Below are 19,568 nucleotides of genomic sequence, written 5' to 3'. Positions count from 1 at the left end.
ACCCTGTGAATCCCCAAGAAACATACTGAAAAACAAAAAAAAATTAAAAAATTGGACTTTTTGAATTCACTTCTGTTTGCGACCGGAAGTCAGAACGATGAAAAATGAAGGTCGATCTACACATCTATATTTGATGTTCTATCATGTCCGTAAATTTCAGTTTGATATCTATTGTCGTTCTCGAGAATTTTTTGCGACAAAATTCCATTTAAAAAATACAAATTTCCCTAAAAAACGTGAACGGAAGTAAATTTCAAAAAAGTGAGGGACATCCCTGGATTCAACCAGGCACAGCTGAGATATAACCTGTACCATGAAAAGTGGAATAATAATAATAATAAATAATAATAATAATAATAAATAATAATAATAATAATAATAGAAAGCAGAAGGAAAACAATAAGGTCTTCCGAAGGAAGTCGGAAGACCTTAATAATAAAAGTGAAAAAGAAACCTAAGAATAACAAGAAAGTCTTTCGCTGAAGACGGAAGACCTTAATAATAATAGGAAACATAAGAAAAAACAGTAAGATCTTCCAAAGGAAGTCGGAAAACCTTAATAAGTCGGTCAAGAAGATATTATTCGGTTAGAAAATTTGTTTTTTAAATTTTCATTAGTCAAGTATATAACAATTAAAATATACAAGTACGTAAATTGAAAAGCAATTTTCTTAAAGTAAGAGAACAAGAAATCTCTGCATAAACTATGATATTTTAGTGTTTAACTTATTTAAGCTGATTTGTTGTATTTGGAATTATCACTGGTCTGCATGTACGTTTGTAACGTGTTTAAATTACTATTTAAACACCGTATCGCGGTTACCTCGACTATGCTGTAATATTATTTTGATTGTTTGTTTGTATTTGTGTAACGTCTCTCACTACGAGGGCTGTTCAATAAATAATGTCCTGAACTGTATGACATACAATATAGATATCATATGAAGATAAAATTGGCTTTCTCTCATGATTTAATCTTTACTGAATTTATAACAGTTCATGTGACCACTTTTCATCACATAGTTTCCTTGTGAGAAGCTGGGAAACAAGGGCTTTTCGAGACACTGCATTATAAATGAATGGTAAAAAATCGGTAAACTAGAGTGAAAATAAAAGCGTAAACTTAGCTGCTGTAAAACTTGTTAAAAATCCTAAAGAAATATTCACTGAATTACGTGACATTTACAGCAACCAATACCTGTTTTATAGACAAATGAGCAGGTTGATTTCAATGATAAAAAATTATATAATGGGCATCAAAAATGGGTACCGTCCTTGCCAACAAAACATTATAACACTTATGTACTAGTTTGCCAAATTTCAACAAAAATACTTGATGATGTATGATTGACTTTAAGACAAATATCAAATTTGATAGACATCACATCGGGGGTAGTTTACACTGTTTTCAAGAAAAGTTCGACGGTAAAAAAGCTTAGTACTCAAAGGTCACCCTATATTTTGAAAATTGAGTGAAAACGACAGCGTGTATGAATGTCTTAAGAATTATTTTAAAATATCAGTAATTGGAGTTATCCACGTTTTTTTGATATTCAAACAGATAACGGAACTTGAATCTATTGCTTAAAATCCTCAAAACAAAATCTACCATAAGATGTGCTTGACAAAAACAGGGAAGGTCTGGCGAGAGCAAAGAATTGCACGAGCACAAAGACAGATTTATATGCAATGTTCTTAAGTATTAGTGGTATTGTTGTTTAAAGTCTTATTCGGGGAGACAGTTTAATTTCTGGATGATTCTAGAAAAGCAAATATTTTGCAAAAAAATCAAAAGGTTTATTAGAGGAAGGACCCAGAATCAGGAATCCACTGCATTAAATTTCTTCATGACAGCGTCCAAACCCGCACGCCCTGAAGAGTCAAGGGGTTTTCAGGATACACAGGTAGTTATTATTTTTTCACATTAACAATATTCACCAGATCTTTGACCTTTTGACTTATTTCTATTTCTAAATAAAACACCTTTGATTATGTTGAAACAAGTCCAGGAAATCATTGGATCTGCCATTTTCCAGTATACCAAGGGTCATACCCAAAAATGAGTTCTAAAATCAATCAGAAATTTGATAAAAAAGGTTACAGACATGTGTTGTAATTAAAAGAGATTAATAAGTAAAATAATGAAGACAAAATCATTGAAAATTTTCTTTTGCTTCTTTCCGAGCACCGAGGACATTATTTATTGAACAGCCCTCGTATTATTAAGACGACGCCACTCGCTGGTGGAAGTCCACAAATTTAGTTCCATAATCGCCATCAGAGCCATTATGCAGTGAAGTAAACTATTTAAAACAGAAAAAAAATATTTTATTACATTAACTTCCAACGTTATTAGAATTCTTCTTGTGTTTATAAATACAGGTAAAATGTATTAAAAAAGCAATATTTAATGTGCTTTTTGCGATACGATTAGCCGGTTAATCAATCAGGAATGTTCTGCCGTTAACCAGCTGGCAAATCTTGATCCAATTGCTATCTTTTAGGAAAAAAAGCCAAAAAAACCCCATTAAACTTGAAACATTTACAAACAAATTATTTGATTTTCTAGGATATATCGATCAATCACTTCTATTTTCAGACATATTTTAAGAAAAATAAATATTTTAGAATCCACACTTCTTCCAGCAACTATGAGACAGACACATCGGAAAACATTCAAAGGAATGACCAAACAGAAAAGAAAACACGACGTAATGACGATAAGCCTCAAAGAATCAGGTTCTGGTACAGATATTTTATCATTCAGATAATTTTCTATTAATTTTTAATTTTACTTTACTCTTATATTTGTATGTTAACCTATTAAATATTCATTTAAGTAGTCTAGATAAGATTCTCTTTGCCGTTTTTTTTAACATGCATTTACGGGCATATTGAGCTGATGCTGTGCAAAATTTTGGTAAAGTTACATGTTTTCCACGTCAAAACGTGACAATGGCAAACTTTTTATAGAATTATCAGAGGGCATTGATTATTGAAAGGAATCATCTCACGTACATGTATCCTCGATGATTCATTCTTTAAATTGACTTTTGAACAGGTTACTTTTTCATGCAAAATATCTTTTTGATTGAGGCTTAAAATAATCATTGAATACAAATCATGTTCAATGGCACACAATCATTTACGCCCGAAGCATAAGTATTAAAGTTGGATTTTGCTTAAGCGGAAAGTCATAGACCAATGTGAACTGTATTTTGAGGATTTTACTTTGTTGTGAAAATAAATTATTTCGATGATTCAAATAGAATGATACTAAGCATTTTAAAGTGAAGTGTATGATTTTTATTGTATGATAGAATGTAAAGTATTGTGGGGAAAAAAATGAAAATTTGCACAGGGCCATTGAAATGTAATGTGTTTTAAAAGAGTTTCTGATTATTATTAAGGTAAATCCTTTTCAATTATGATGCAACCTTTTTTATTTTTTAACTTTAAATTTTTAAAAAACCTTTTCCTATTTTGAATTAGCATTCTACTTCCCAGTTTCGATCTAATAACACTATTTAATGATTCGTTAGCATGTCAAGTTCATCCTTCTACAACTAATCTAATGCAGTTGGGTGCAACGCTTATAATCTTATTTCTGTACAAAGTCCTAGGAAATGAACCTGGAAAAACAACTGAACATAGGTATGTAAAACCGATATCAATTTTATATTCTTGTGTAAGAATCTTATAAAAAAGGTATGTGAGTGACTGTATTTGTGTTTTTATCAGCAGTGTAAACGTGTCCTGTGGGGATGACAGTGTTTGGAATACAACTCTTAGAAAATGTACCGGTAAGAATCAAACACATGAGAGCTTTTGTTTCAACAGTTCAGTTTCAAGTGATTCCGCTTTTAAAACATATGAACTGGTCAAAGTTTACTAAATAAAGGCTTTTCATACTATTATACTAGAAAGTGCTTACTTCCCTGTTTTAGTTTCACGATCATATTTCAGTTGAAAGTGCTTTTCATTACTAATTCATCTTTTTCAATCAAATTATATAGTGTTGCATTTGCTTATCTAAAACAGATATTATATCAAAATTATGACTGTAACATACTGTGTGACATTTAATCTCCAGAATGTAACCCTGGCTTTGTTGGACGGAATTGTTCCCTTATGTGTCAGTATCCCCAGTACGGCTACGTATGCAGCAAGCGGTGTGAGAATTGTAGTATTGAATCATGTGACCACAGAACAGGCTGTCCAGAATCAGGTAAAGAAAAACGAAGTAAGAAAACTCACTATAACACACTTGAAAATATGTCTGTAAAATATATAAATCATACATTTTGGTGGTATAATTGACTTTTACTGACAAGTATTAAGTATTACTTTTAAATGATTATTTTTTATCTTCAAGATAAAACATCTCTTCTTTCTACTGTAAGTCAGTCACAGTTAGAAATGACTACATTGAATACACAGAGTACAGACAAGGATTCTATAATATCGAACGTTACAGAATCATACCAGACAAGGAAACAAAGCAGTAATGAATTAAACAGGAAACTTAGAATTTCAGTTACATCGATCGGTATGACAATGACAATTTTTTTTATAGAATTATCAGAGGGCATTGATTATTGAAAGGAATCATCTCACGTACATGTATCCTCGATGGTTCATTTTTTAAATTGACTTTTGAACAGGTTACTTTTTCATGCAAAATATCTTTTTAATTGAGACTTAAAATAATCATTGAATACAAATCATGTTCAATGGCTCCCAATTATTAACGCACGAAGCATAAGTATTCAAGTTTAACTTTGCTTAAGCGGAAAGTTCTAGAGCAATGTGAACTGTATTTTGAGGATTTTACTTTGTTTTGAAAATAAATTATTTCGATGATTCAAATAGAATGATACTAAGCATTTTAAAGTGAAATATATGATTTTTATTGTATGATAGAATGTAAAGTATTGTGGGGAAAAAATGAAAATTTGCACAGGGCAATTGAAATGTAATGTGTTTTAAAAGAGTTTCTGATTATATTATCGCAACAAAGTGCAAATTTATAAACAGTCGCTTATTTCTATGGTTAAAATATCTGGTCTCAGGATCATGTAGCAGACTTAGACTTTTTTTTTCAAATATTTAATCGTCTGTAAACTGTCTGTTAATTATTTAACGCATCTCTTATTTTGCAGATTACAAAAATTTTTGTAAAGCAATATTATACATTTATTGACTGAGTTCGATGGCAATATGCGTTTTGTCGAGGGTTGACAAAACGCATTTTGCCCTCGAACTCAGTCAATAAATAATTTGTTATACCTTTCATTTTACTATTTTTTTTTTACCAACATGTATGTTTTACTGTCTTCCGTGAAGTGACCTCAGGACAGTCATTTTTGAACACTAACGAATGCAAATGAGATTAAGCTCCACCCATTCTGTGAGGTAAGTGGTCCAACATCCATCGACCGGTCCAACATCTCACTTAGCGGACAAACATCGATTTTTTATGCCCGCTCAGCAAAACATTAGAAATTTTACACTTTTTTCGTATAGATTTGAATAGAAATAAATTTGTAAATTAAGGTATGACAATAAAAAATATTTTAATTTTTGTCTATTTGACTTAATCAAACTTCTAGTACAACATGAATATATTAAATTAAGGTACTTCATGATCCAGGGCCCTTATCCTAAAATACGAACATAGACGACCAAAGTACCTATCATGCTACATCGTAACGGTAATTTGCAAGCTCTGTTTTCCCGCTGAGTTTTTCTAAAGATTTTGGATACATTGAGAAAAAGCTGTTGTTACAGTTCGCAAATTATAAATAAATATTCAAATATACACATTAAAACAATTTTTGGTTTGAATGGGAAATCAGCCGTGCTTTATAGCTTTCTTGTTTCAAATAAAAGAGACAATGGTGGAGAAAAAAAGCACATTCCTATTAAGGTAACTACTCTTAAATATCGAAGAAACTTTTTAAAATTTTTTTTTAACCTTGTATTTTTAAAATATCTTTTCCTATTTTGAATTAGCATTCTACATGTACTTTCTAGTTTTAATCTAATAACACTATTAACTGATTCATTAGCATGTCAAGTTCATCCTTCTACAACTCATATAATGCAGTTGGGTGCAACGCATATAATCGTATTTCTGTACAGAGTCCAAGGAAATGAACCTGGAAAAACAATTGAACAAAGGTATGTAAAACCGATATCAATTTCATATTCTTTTGTAAGAATCTTAAAAAGATATGCGAGTGACTTTATTTGTGTGTTTAAGCAACAGTGTAAACATGACCTGTGGGGATGACAGTGTTTGGAATACAACTCTTAGAAAATGTACCGGTAAGATTTGTTTTCACAGTTCAGTTTCAAGTGATTCCGCTTTTAAAACATATGAACTGCTCAAAGCTTACTTAATAAAGGATTTTCATACTAAATATGCTAGAAAGTGCATAATTCCATGTATTAGTTTCACGATCATGTTTCATTTGAAAGTGCTTTTCAGTACTAATCCATATTTTTCAAGCATATTATGGATTTGTGCTGCATTTTCTGATCTAAAACAGATATTATATCAATACATTATGACCGTACCATACTCTGTGACATTTAATCTCCAGAATGTAACCCTGGCTTTGTTGGACGGAATTGTTCCACATTGTGTCATTATCCTCAGTAGGGCTACTTATGCAGCAAGCGGTGTGAGAATTGTGGTATTGAATCATGTGACCACAGAACAGGCTGTCCAGAATCAGCTAAAAAATGTAAAAGTTAAACTCACTAAAACAGACTTAATTAAGCTTAATTGAAACATGTATATCAAATAAATCAATCATTTTTATGGTATATTGTTACTTATTACCTTTTTATGGTAATTATTTTTTATCTTCAAGAAAAAACATCATTTCTTTTTACTGTGAGTCAGTCACAGTGGGAAATGACTACAGTGACTACACAGAGTACAGACAAGGATTCTATAACGCCAAACGTTACAGAATCATACCAGACAAGGAAACAAAGCAGTAATGAAATGAACAGGAAACTTAGAATTTCAGTTACAACGCTTGGTACGACTTGTGCAGTACTTTATATGGTGTATTTTGGTTGGATTCTACGTGATAAATTTAACACCAGGAACAATTTAATAACGACCAACGATTTATCTGATGTTGCAGATGCTTATCAAAACATGTTAGGTTCAGACATAGTAACAATAACATTCGAATGAAAATCAAAACAGATAAATTCAGACGCTACTAAACTTACTAGGATATGCTGTATACATTCCTTATTTTACGCTTGTAATTAATATCTTTGAGACATACATACATGTAACATCAAATCGTGGGAGATTATTCTTTGTGAGTGGACGGTTGATCTAAATATGTTGAATGGATATCAGACCATAAAATGGGAGTTTTTATTTAGTTTTATTTTATGAGTTGAAGAATAATACAAAGACATATGGTATATATGTTGAGTACACGGCTAGACTTTTACCGACGATGCTAGACTCCTTGATAATAATTTTTATGCGGATGTGTCTTTGTGAATCAGTAGAGGTTCTTTTATTATGATAGATAATCGCTCAACTGAAAAAAAAAGTCATATTGAATTGAATTTTTTACAGCCCAAGTAGTAGGCTGTCGTTTACCGGTAGTCTTACCTGGGATTATGTAATTAATTTTATTTTTAATTTTTAGTAAATATAACACCTTGAAAAACGCCAGTTTCTTTGTGGAATATGACGGGTCAGATATGATAGTACCAACACCGCACGTAACGTCTAGGGACTCTGGTGTGGATGGGAACCAGTCTAATATTATAACAGCATAAAGACTCCATGTACTTTATACATATATTTCATACTTTACCTAAACTTCCATCTTTCCTTTGCTCCAAAACCTAATATTTTTCAATTTATGATAATGGCAATATAAATACTGTGAAATCACTACGTTTCGTGGGGTCTGATTTTCGTTGTTTTATAGGCATGGAGAGACCCTCAAAATTATGACACACCACTAGATTAAAATTTCATGTACATTACAACAAAACATTTTCCTAACCAAAATTTGACGAAAATATACTATTTTACAGTAATAAGCCAATAGACATCGCTCTAATTTTTAAAAACAATTTTGAAATAACAAATGGAAGATCAATTGTTTTTTTTTTGTTTTATTAGAGTTCTGTACATGATAAATCAAACTGTAGTAAAAACCCCGTTCAATCATTATAAGAGGTCCGCCAACATTTGCACTTAGATTTTTGAAAAGGATTTAAAATTTAGATATATTTACTTTGTTGCACTGAGGGATCTATTTCTTGCTAGCACCTACAGCGCTGTAGAATTCGAACCCGTGACATAAGAATAACCACATAAAGTACATTTGAACTAGAGTAAATCAAATCTATTACCAAAGGTCATTGTGATCACAATCAGAATAAATCAAATCAAAGTTTACAAATTGTCACTATAGTGTAATACTGATCAATTCAGTCAATCAATTTTTACAATGCATTCAGTATAATCGAATAGAGTTTTTTTCCTATCGAGTTATCTTAATAGTTTACAAAATTTTATTACATACATGTAAGGTATTGTTTTGGAAGAGCGCTTGCTCAGCAGTGGACAGATACATGTAGATAGGATTAGATTGAAGCTCGGATCGTGACAAACATGTGTCAATTAAAATACATGTACACAGTAATTGTTCTTCTTCACTCACATGTAACGCTCAACACTTTTACGTGAAAAGTAAATGTCTTTTGGAATTGAACTGAAAAACTTATGTTCTATATAAATGTATAAATACATCTTAAGGCATTCAAATTGTCTTTAAAATTTCGGAGTAATGAAGTCAATAAGGACCTTATTATTTTCAAGATAGTTTTTTTATCAGCACAATAATGCTTCTCTCAAATAAGTTTTTTTGTTTTCATTTCTTCCAATTGCAAGTGAGGAATCATTGGCTTTTAACGCTTCTTGTTCATGGATGTTCCTCGGTGAACCTAAAATTATTCAATTTTTTTTTCCAATTTATAGTTAAAACAAACAGTAAAAAAAATTTGAATTATGATTCAATCATTTTCTGACCTTCACGTCTTCTCTTTATAAGGCATTTAATCACAATAATAAGAATGATGCCTACTTCTGCTACACACATACAGGGTATTATAATTATAACATAAACTGGAAATGGAAGGTTCGATCTGGAAATGCAAAAAAAGATTTAAACCACTGAATGTGCTTGTAAAACGATGATGCCTTCTATCACAGGTCATTACTAGCTAAGGTTAAAATTCCCTGTCCCAATGAATATACCAGTGATATATGAAAGCCCTGCATTAATTTTTACTACATTATCAACGGTATTATTAAGGTAAGTAAAATTTTTAATATAAAGGTCATGAGGTCGGAAATGTTGGTAAACGAGAAAAGTTCTTGTCACAAGCTATACATATGCATGTGAAATACAAAATCCTTATCACAAACAGTTGCAAGGTTATGACGAAGATAAATGTTTTTCAAAGCTAAGTTAAATTTCAAAGTCAAACTTCACAGGTCACAAATGCGGTACGCCAAGAAAAGCTTTGCCTCAATTGTTAATTCTGGCCAATATTTTTTAAAAGTAGGCCATTCTCCATGACCATTTGTTAATAAATTTTGGTCTCCAAGGGTATTAGGTCATGTCAGAAAAATAAACAAATGAAATACAAGTACAAAAGCCCCACCACTAACCAACCTTTCAGCTTAATGACATAAAACTCACTCGTCATGTATTCCCTTTGTTGTCTTAGAAGTTTTGTCTCCTAGTATATTTATTGTGGTGATACCGTGTGAATCCAAACTGCTGAAAATAATCCAAATTAAAACAAATATATGAATTAGTTTTTACATATTTTTGGAATTGTAAGTTGTTCAAGTGTCACTCTTAACCTATAAGAATCAAGTAAGGAATTTCAGTAAGTTTTTTTTATAAATTAAAAAATGATCAGAAATATCATGATATTTGACAACAAGAATCCTATTATAGAAACATTTAGAAAAAAATCAATTCAGTTTCATAAAAGAAAGTACCTATAGGAAAGACAATTTTCTAGGAACCTGCATGTCAAAGCTCTTTTGATACAATAGTTTACAAGTTATCAAAGACCTATATATAATAAACAAATTCTAAGTATTTAAGTTTAATGTTTTATTCGAGTTGGCAGGTATTGTCCACAGTGGTCTACACAACAGTGGGGCAGCCGGCAAAATGGCATACCCCCAACATCAACATAAGTTGTGCCCTCCCTGACGGGAAAAGTAGCACGCTGGGTTGACCTCAATCGTGCTACGGACACATTTCAACACAAATTGTCTTTTAATTATATTATTTTGCTTTAGATTTACATTATATAAGATATAATTTTCAAAGTCAACATCACATATATCAACATCAACCATCACATATATCAACATCAACCACAAAAAGTCAACAAAATCAACAGTTCAATGGTTAAATTGAAGGTGACGATTTCGCCAATACGACCACTGTGAAGTATAGTCTACTGTCTTTCCCCGAACTCCTTGAAATCATGGATAAATCGCCAAGTTGACACCTGTCACGCATGGTATTCGGTCAGAGATCATTCCAAAGGTCCTAGAATACGGAAATAGCGGGCAATTCTGATCAGCACCGTCAGTCTCCTTCAACGAAATCTCTAATACCTGAAAAGACAAAAACAAAACCCCACAGCAGAAAAAGATTCTCAATAACATTTCCATAACTTTAATAAATTGGCTATACCTAACCCATGTAAAACAATGTAAACGTAAATTAAACAAACAAAAGGAGAAAGAGTATATACTTAACACCTAGCTCAAGGGTTGAGGTGGGAGGGTATTTCATAATACAGAAAAATAAATCGGATACTTTCATCACCCACCTTTCACTTTCATTGATGCATAGAAAAGGGGAGATAACCCGTAAACCTTGTAACTACGTACTGACACTGCATGGATGGATAAATAAATTCCGGCTTATCTCATTTATTCAATATTTCACAAAAAGGAGGTGAATGATGACATATAATTAAAGGATATAGAGCTTTGATAACGACGCATATTGTGAGATGAACTCAAATATGCGGTATTATCAAAGACCTATATATAATAAACAAATGTTAAGTATTTAAGTTTAATGTTTTTTCGAGTTGGCAGGTATTGTCCACAATGGTCTACACAATAGTGGGGCAGCCGGCAAAATGGCATACCCCAAAATCAACATAAGTTGTGCCCTCCCTGACGGGAAAAGTAGCACGCTGGGTTGACCTCATTCGTGCTACGGACACATTTCAACACAAATTGTCTTTTAATTATATTATTTTGCTTTAGATTTACATTATATAAGATATAATTTTCAAAGTCAACATCACATATATCAACATCAACCATCACATATATCAACATCAACCACAAAAAGTCAACAAAATCAACAGTTCAATGGTTAAATTGAAGGTGACGATTTCGCCACATGGGCACCGTAGGTGCCCACCGCCACCTGGTGGGGGTAGGCAACTTCAATTTAACCACCCACCATGGACTCCTAGCCTACTCAAAACCCTCAGCAACCCATCCATCGTGAACATCACTCTCTCTCATTTCCAACCCACTGTAGATTTATGCTGCATTAAAATAAATCTGGTTACCCTTCAAATTTACCGTGCTTTACCCCCCTCCCCCCTTTCCCTGATTTTATATCTTTCGAAGTTGTACTGCTTTGGGTCTCTATTTCTATTACTAATATCCAGCTATTTTACTCAGCCAGAAAGAAAGAACTAACTGGACTAATGTAAGAAAATAAAGTAGAAAATAGTCTTATCTAGATTTATCCCCCCTTTTTTTTATATATTGGTTTATTCATTTGAATTTTATTTCTTATTCATTTTTAGGTCATTTGAAAGAAAAATTTGTAATATACTTTCCTGCAAAGATTACAAACAAGATGAATGAGCACCTATACTCTCTACCCCCCCCCCCCCCCCCCCTTCAGGATGATTAAGTTGTTCCTGTATTGTAGACAATAATTTTAAGTGTTCACATTCCCACTCTGTCAAGTGCAGAACATGTTTTGTGATATTTTGTAATGTATCTTGCCAGTTCTGAAGAAATGAGCTTATCTAAGTACTACTTATTTTTTAAACCAAGCTCTTCCGAAGACCATGTAAAATTGATTAAATCTTGTATATACTATTTACCTTTGAAGCCAAGAAACACAATAGGGTACTTTGTATTTACCCCTAAGCATTTGTCAATGTAGATGGACTGCACAAGACATGTAAGGCACATATGACTAAAACCTTTATTCTAAATCCCTTTCCAGCTGATACTCTATCAAAAAGGCATGATCTTAATACACCTTAAGCTTCCTACTTTGGGAATTTTGGGGAGGGACCCCCCCCCCTTTCCTCCTGCAAAAATATGCTGTGGAATGGGTTATTAAAAATATAGACTTAAAATTCTTTTTAAGGCTGTAAAAAATAGCTTTATGATAGAGAGCATGAAAATCAATATGCTAAGTTAGTGTAAACCTATCCTTTCTATAGTACCCTAAAATGCTGTCGAAGTTTATCTAATCTTAGCACTATGAAACGTTAACTCCTACTCACTTGTGGATTTGTATTTGTATCCCCTAGCTAACCTATATTTTACTCCAGCATGCTAGAGGTTCACGACGAGATACTTTTGACTTGGCTCCGAGGTACATAAGGAGCGTAGGGACGTTAACCGAGGCTCTTATACATGTAGGAGTAACCTGTATTTGTACCCATTAGCTGATGCATGGATGTAAACTACATGTACATATGCAATTATGCACCGACTAATGCATCTTAATCCCATATGAGATTAATGTGTAAACAGAAAATAATTCAGCTAACTGCTCACATGAGGGATAAACACATACCATATTACATGCGAATGGCAACTGGGTTTGAACTGATATTTTCAATGAAGAAATGCCCCTAAGATATGCATATGTGTAAGCTAAAGTAAGCGCCTACTATTAAAAAGAAAATATTGTAGGGAATGGATCAGATTATAATCTAGCCTGTGGTACAATATGTATCTAACACCCCCCCCCCCCACCCCGAATTTGTATCTCTATGCTGTTTGGAAATCTCGCCTTATGTAGTTCTTTCATCTCATTTATTTATTTATTTTTTAAATCTTATAATTCCACATGAATAAAACCAGTTACCTAAACAATTTATCCTTTATGAGTTTAAAATCTGTGAATATAGAATTTTAACTGAAGCAAGTTTTATCTGTGTAAAAATAGCAAATCTTTTGTATCTAATAACTTTGAGACACAGCAAAAACCAACACTGACAAAAATTTAAGCCCCATTTTAAGCCTTATACTGGAAGTCTCATTATAACCCTCTTTATTTTATTTATTTGTTGACTTATTTATTATTATGACCATTCATACAGCATATGCCATAAGGAAAATACATAGAAAGACCAGCACTGCGAGCCTTATTCAAATGAGCCTGCATTGACTTTAGCACCTAAAGAACTCTGTAATTTGTCCCTCATCCCTTTGCGAAACTGAATTACTTGATTAAAACTGGTAAAAGTTCAGGGACTTGAAGTTGCATTTCCTATTTTGAGGTTCACTTTCCCTGATGAGAAAGATAACTCAAAGGAATAAATGTTAATTTACTAATAATTTTGACAAGATTAGCCTATAAATTATTATTTATTTTATAGTCTTTTATTTGTAGAATTATATTTAAATACCTAAAGATTTTCCTCTTGTATAAGTCTTAAAGAACATTGTCAGGAAATAAAAGCCCGTGCTGAAATTATTCTCTGTGTGAATTATCGACATTTGTGAATTAGTCTATATAATAAATTTAGTAAAATAAGTTTACCTGATTTTTCATGTTAACTTAAGATGGTACAAAACTTTTCATTTACTAAACACAACTATATAAAATACAAGGCCTTTATGCAGTTAAGGGGTGAGAAGTCATCAAATGTATGTGTCTTTATTGTGTTATAATGAAATCATCAAACCTACTCAAATAAGGTACAGGCCCTGTTAGAAAAATTCATATTATGTTCATATACACTGAAGACGGCTTCCAAATGAACAAACAGCCTGACCTTCATTTATTTCCTTTATATATAACTTTAACCAAACCAACGAAAATCTCAACACAGGATTTATATGTGAAACAAGCCTTTGGCCACCTCTTACTTAATCTGAACACTTATATATACATATATTAACCAGCAAAATAATAGCTAGACTTGCTAGATAATAGATATCTACATGTACTTAATTAAAATAAAATTCGGGGAATCCTATCTATATCAACTAGTGAACCATTGAGGCCCTAAATTACTATGCACACATTGTTATTGTTTTGGTTGAGTCTGAAGTTGTCCTCCTTGTCAAGCCCCCTAAGAGAAGAGATATCCGAATAGATGAGGATGCTGCTGGTCCTAATATAACTATTAATATGTAGATTTGACAGACAATGTACAATACAATTTGGGTGCATAGAACCTATGCCCCCAGCTTTTACAGCCTGAATTGTTCATTGCAATGCTTCCATCCAACTGAATTTTTTTTTTTTTTACTCAAAATCTATTTAGTCATCATTCGTATTTACTTACCTTGAGTTTTGTCATAGCATGTGTACATGTACAACTGTAAATATGTATAAACAAATACACATCTTATTTCATGTTAAATTCATATACATAAAAATGCATTAATTGTAATATAACATTCAAAAGCACCACAATTTGTTCTTTATTTTACTTCGAATTATTTTATTTCACAATTGATTACTGCCTTTGTTGCAATTCCATACCTTTCATGCCTCTCTTTGGACCATTGTTAAAGTTGAATGGCCTTGATTGAAAATTTATATCCTTTAATTAGAGTTCTGTTCCTATGTGAATCAGGGTAAATAACATTTCTAAAGACATGATACAATAGCTTTATCAAACTTTAATTTATTCTCAATCTGTATGTTTTCTATTTATTCACTGTTTTAAGGAAAGGTTTTTTTTTTTTTTTTTTTTTTTTAAATGTCACAAAATATTTTGAATAAACTGATAAATACAGCAAGCCAAAGTTACAAAACCATACTCATATTGTAAGAATTATAACTATGTACATATTCCCATTTCTAAACCCCCTAAAGATAGGCCAAGGGATCTATGTAAGTATCTAAATATAGGCTACCATGTGTACGGATGTTTGACTAATGACCTTGAATAACATGGACCGAATAAAGTTGAAGTTCAAACCTATTTTTAGATTAGCTCATTTTATTTAAATAATATTTCACTAAGTACGCTTTTCTTCATTCAAAATATACTGATGAAGTTGGCTATTATTACCATACTTGTATATCTTGTACCATGTGCCAGTGTTTAAAGTATGGACGGGAGGCAAATCCATCTGTTTAAATCCAATGAAATATTTGCCATCGAGCAATATCAATGTTGATAAGATAATCCATGTTAATTCTTTGACTGAAACTTAACTTTAAAAACTGGAAATTATGATAAAATATTTCATAATACAGAAAAATAAATCGGATACTTTCATCACCCACCTTTCACTTTCATTGATGCATAGAAAAAGGGGAGATAACCCGTAAACCTATTGACTAAGTACTGACACTGCATGGATGGATAAATAAATTCCGGCTTATCTCATTTATTCGTTTTTTCACAAAAAGGAGGTGAATGATGACAGATAATTAAAGGATAGAGCTTTGATAACGACGCATATTGTGAGATGAACTCAAATATGCGGTATTATTTTAAAACTGGACTTTTCAGATTTGCATTTTGTATTACATGTATGCAATTTTAATCAAATGGCTTAAACTACAAAATACAAACTTACATGCATTAGTTTAACTAGTGCTGTATTCAGTAAAATTGTAAAATAGATATTCCATTTTGGTTAATTAATACACATTTATAAAATTATTTCCAATTAAGATAACGATTTCATTTTATTTTTTGTCTAAGAAATAGTGACAAATTTTATTATTCTGTATTTCAAAGTGATAACAATATGATTGAAAAACAGAAACAAAACAAAACGCACAATAATTTTTCAAACCATGTTAATTACAAACAAACTCTGTGATTGATAATTTTTTTTCAAATATTACTTATGCGTTATCAAAATAATTTCTTTGGTTTATAGTTTATTTTCATCATCTTACATGTCAAGGGATTAAGCATTTAGGTTTCAATATTCAGAACACAAACATATATTGCTGTTAACACTTCTAGATTGTTCTTAATGGTTACCTCATATGCGCTTCCGGGTAACAATTTTATCTATATCAAAATATAGACAGAATAACAAAGATACATGTATCTTCAATAAACATTTAAACATTACTCTAACAATCTACCAAATCGATATGTTTTTTTCTGAAAATTGAAGACCCCAATAAAAAAAAGACTCTGAAATTAGAAGTAAAAATGGAAACGGATACAAAGGAATTCTGTTCGTTGGTTAGCCCGATATATAATATTTCTACACCACCCCCACCCCAGGGGACAGTTTTCTTTATCAGTTTATAAAAATGTATTCAATTTTAAATTTTCCAGACCGAACAAGCTTGTTGATATGCATTGTAGCAATATATATCATATGAGTGATAGAATTCTAATAAAAATAATTAATGTAAATGTAACAAAACATGTGAAAACCCCCTTTCAAATGGACCTTGCCAATTCTTAAAGGTACTTGGACACAGATTTGAAGTTAATATTTTCTGTATAATATCACGACTTGTATATTTTAATTATTGCATTTCACACAAATATTAATTAAAAATCTTATTTCATTTAAAAGTTATTAAAACTTCAAATTTTTTGGCGGGTTTGATTGACACATCCTTGCACTTTCACAAATTTTAACTTTATTCTTAATCTTTAGGAAAAGTGTCACTCTTGTTTATTGATTAAAAACTTTAATCCAGAAAAATAATTTTATTCAGAGTAGAAATGTTAGAAAGCAAAACTCCTTCACAAGTATCGTCATTCCGAGGTAAGTGTTGTGTACAGAGTTTAGCAAATCGATCACACTCGTGTTATGCACACAATTTTTGTAAATAGGACTCGAGCTCTGTTATTGTTGATGTTTACGATTTCCTGGGTGCGTTCAATCGTCAAAGTCTGCTCACCACAACTGCACGGACTGACAATATATCGTGTGTTTGTTTTGCTTTCGAACATGTCTATTCTGAATTTTCTGGATTATAGTATTAATATTTTTCATTTATACGCAACAAGATTGCCACTTTTCCTAAGTATTAAGAATAAAATCAAAATTTGTGAAAGTGCAAGGATGTGTCAATGAAACCCACCAAAAAGTTTTAATTACTTTTAAATGAAACAAGATTTTTAATTAATTTTTGTGTTAAATGCTATTAAAATATATAGGTTGTAATATTATAGAGAAAAAATTAACTTCAAATATGTGTTCAAGTACCTTTAAAGCTAGGCTCACCAATCAATGTACATCATTAAGCTAAAGCTTACCAATACTCACATTTGTAGACGTTCGTGGATCTGTAGTGATACGGCATGGACGGAGAACATTCACACATGAACGTCCATAAATTTTCGAAGTCGAAGAACATGGAAATTGAACTTTAGACAAAATTCTTAAGTAAATTATTTTTTCAGACATTCATGAAACATATGGAGATAACGACCTGTATTCAAGTTCAAAAGTCTATTAAACAATACAAAATTGGAGCAGAGCAAACACGGACCTCCAATCATTTGAATGAGTCACAAAGCATGACACTCTACTACGTATTAACGATTCAATGGCGACACGTGTGTTTTTGTATGTTTACTGCATAATATTCACTTCGTCACCGTGTAAAACCGTAAAGCTTCTTTATCACTTTATAAGCCCGACATTGAAAGACTTACATTCCCCCTGAATCAACTCTTTTTTACCCAACTCACATTTAATATTGGAGTTGTTTTAGAAGATTAATAGTTGTTTGAAAATTCGTATGCATGTGCAAACATTTAAATATTTTTTATGTACAAGAAACTTTTTGATATTATTTAGGGGTTCAAAAAATACTACGATTATGCATGTGAAAGTTATTATGCAAAGTAGTTACGACTAGTGTTGTGTTTTTCCTTTTATCTTCTTAGGTATTAAAAGTGCATCCGCATCATTAAACAAGGTTTTCTTTTATCGTAAGCTGCATTAACTAAAATTAAACAGTAAGCTTTTTCTTTGTGTTAACACTTGAGAAAAAAAAACATTTCCTTGAGATATGCAATTTTAAACTAAAAAAAAAATAAAATAAATAATGCCGCCAAAATCTTGTTTTTGCCAATATACATGTATACCAATGTTTATAACAATTTAAAATTCTTAAAACTGAAAAAAACAAATATAGTTCTTTCTCCCTCTCAAATGATTTAGTTGTTCAATTGAGTTTTTTTTCTCCTACATTTGTTATTCCTCCAATGTATTTTTCGGACGTAGGTATCTCAATGAATACATTTTTAGCTGATAGATTTTTCACATATTTTTAGATTCATACTGAACATAAAATTCCAGAGGTTAAAAATCTGAAAAGAATTGCTCCGAAGAAAATTTTGCTACATTGATATTGCAAAAGCCAAGAAGTACTCAAAGAAAATCTCGAACTTACCTTGACATGGAAAGAAGAGGAAAAAATACATTTAAAAAAATGTATATAACAAAAAAAAACACATACATTTTGTTTTAATTTTGTTATTTAAAGTTTGTTTCCCTATAAACATGAAAATCTCCAAAAATTTAACTTACAAGAGGCCAATAGGGCAACATTTACATAAATGGCTTTAGACAAAGAAAGATGGCACGCACTATGCAAATTTTAGGCAACAGTGCATTTTTCATCCAGCAGTTCATATTTGAATTTCTTTATAAAAATTATTCATTTGATATTTTCCCTTTTCATTCTTATGTTAAGCATTTATTGACAAATTTTGTGTAAGTTTGTTTCTTATATACTTCATTTTTACTGTTTATTTGAGAAATATTGCACTAAAATACTTATGATTGATAAATATATTCATGCACTTCTATACTATACGTTACTACTTTGTTCATGTCACATGTACGTGTTGTCTAGCAAATTAAAAATGCTATTTATAATTTAAATGCAGTAAAATATATAAAAAGAAATATGTGTTTTTTTAATCAAATAAGGATAATAAAACATTTAATAAATTCAAAGAGAATGCTTCACATACCACTCCTAGTATAAAAATTTCATGACCTCTGTTTTAGTTGTTGTAAGATTTTTTAATATATATTCTACATTCAAACTAGCTATAATTTGCAGCTCTCCGCCGGGAAGTGGTGGCCACCCTATCCCTGGGCTTTATATATTTAACAAACTTAAACCTACAATCAATCAATGAAACAAGCTATAAATAATGTGTACTAATTTTTACAAGGTTTGAAGTACTTTACATGAAGATGTTTAAAAGATGTCCCTATATATTCTTACATAAAA

The 19,568-nt window shown here is 31.4% G+C and overlaps 2 protein-coding genes and 2 long non-coding RNA genes across 4 annotated transcripts in view; 3 read left to right on the top strand and 1 right to left on the bottom strand.

Moving 5' to 3' along the window:
• Positions 1 to 2,771, top strand: part of LOC134228387 (uncharacterized) — a 63,058-nt gene extending 60,287 nt beyond the window's left edge. The window contains exon 5 of the mRNA XM_062710035.1: positions 2,629 to 2,771. Coding sequence (XP_062566019.1) covers positions 2,629 to 2,771 — 143 coding nt within the window. The remainder of the gene's footprint in view (positions 1 to 2,628) is intronic.
• Positions 2,772 to 3,574: 803 nt separating this feature from the next.
• LOC134228397 (uncharacterized) lies at positions 3,575 to 7,546 on the top strand. Its single transcript, XM_062710047.1, has 4 exons — positions 3,575 to 3,654; positions 3,745 to 3,803; positions 4,094 to 4,228; positions 6,882 to 7,546. Exons 1-4 carry the CDS (start codon positions 3,575 to 3,577, stop codon positions 7,214 to 7,216), a joined length of 609 nt encoding a protein of 202 aa, XP_062566031.1. The 3' UTR covers positions 7,217 to 7,546.
• On the top strand, positions 6,100 to 6,746 carry LOC134228381 (uncharacterized). The gene is made up of 3 exons (XR_009983981.1): positions 6,100 to 6,183; positions 6,266 to 6,330; positions 6,609 to 6,746. It is a non-coding gene; the product is annotated as an uncharacterized LOC134228381 (long non-coding RNA).
• A 1,273-nt stretch (positions 7,547 to 8,819) lies between the features above and the next one.
• On the bottom strand, positions 8,820 to 9,847 carry LOC134228383 (uncharacterized). Its single transcript, XR_009983982.1, has 3 exons — positions 9,765 to 9,847; positions 9,089 to 9,204; positions 8,820 to 9,003 (listed from the first exon to the last, which is right to left on the bottom strand). It is a non-coding gene; the product is annotated as an uncharacterized LOC134228383 (long non-coding RNA).
• Positions 9,848 to 19,568: the final 9,721 nt, after the last annotated feature.

Source organism: Saccostrea cucullata, unplaced genomic scaffold (genome assembly GCF_032062105.1).
Source record: "Saccostrea cucullata isolate Sc308-1 unplaced genomic scaffold, CSIRO_AGI_Scuc_v1 ctg2219, whole genome shotgun sequence".
Lineage (NCBI taxonomy): Eukaryota > Metazoa > Mollusca > Bivalvia > Ostreida > Ostreidae > Saccostrea > Saccostrea cuccullata.
Note: the sequence above shows the minus strand (reverse complement) of the source record. Positions and strands in the feature narration are given on the sequence as shown.

Coding starts and splice junctions, on each gene's coding strand:
- LOC134228397 (XM_062710047.1), top strand. CDS start 3,575: ATGCAGTTGGGTGCAACGCTTATAATCTTATTTCTGTACAAAGTCCTA. Junction 3,655..3,744: donor GGAAAAACAACTGAACATAG/GTATGTAAAACC, acceptor TTTTATCAGCAG/TGTAAACGTGTCCTGTGGGG. Junction 4,229..6,881: donor AACAGGCTGTCCAGAATCAG/GTAAAGAAAAAC, acceptor TTTATCTTCAAG/AAAAAACATCATTTCTTTTT.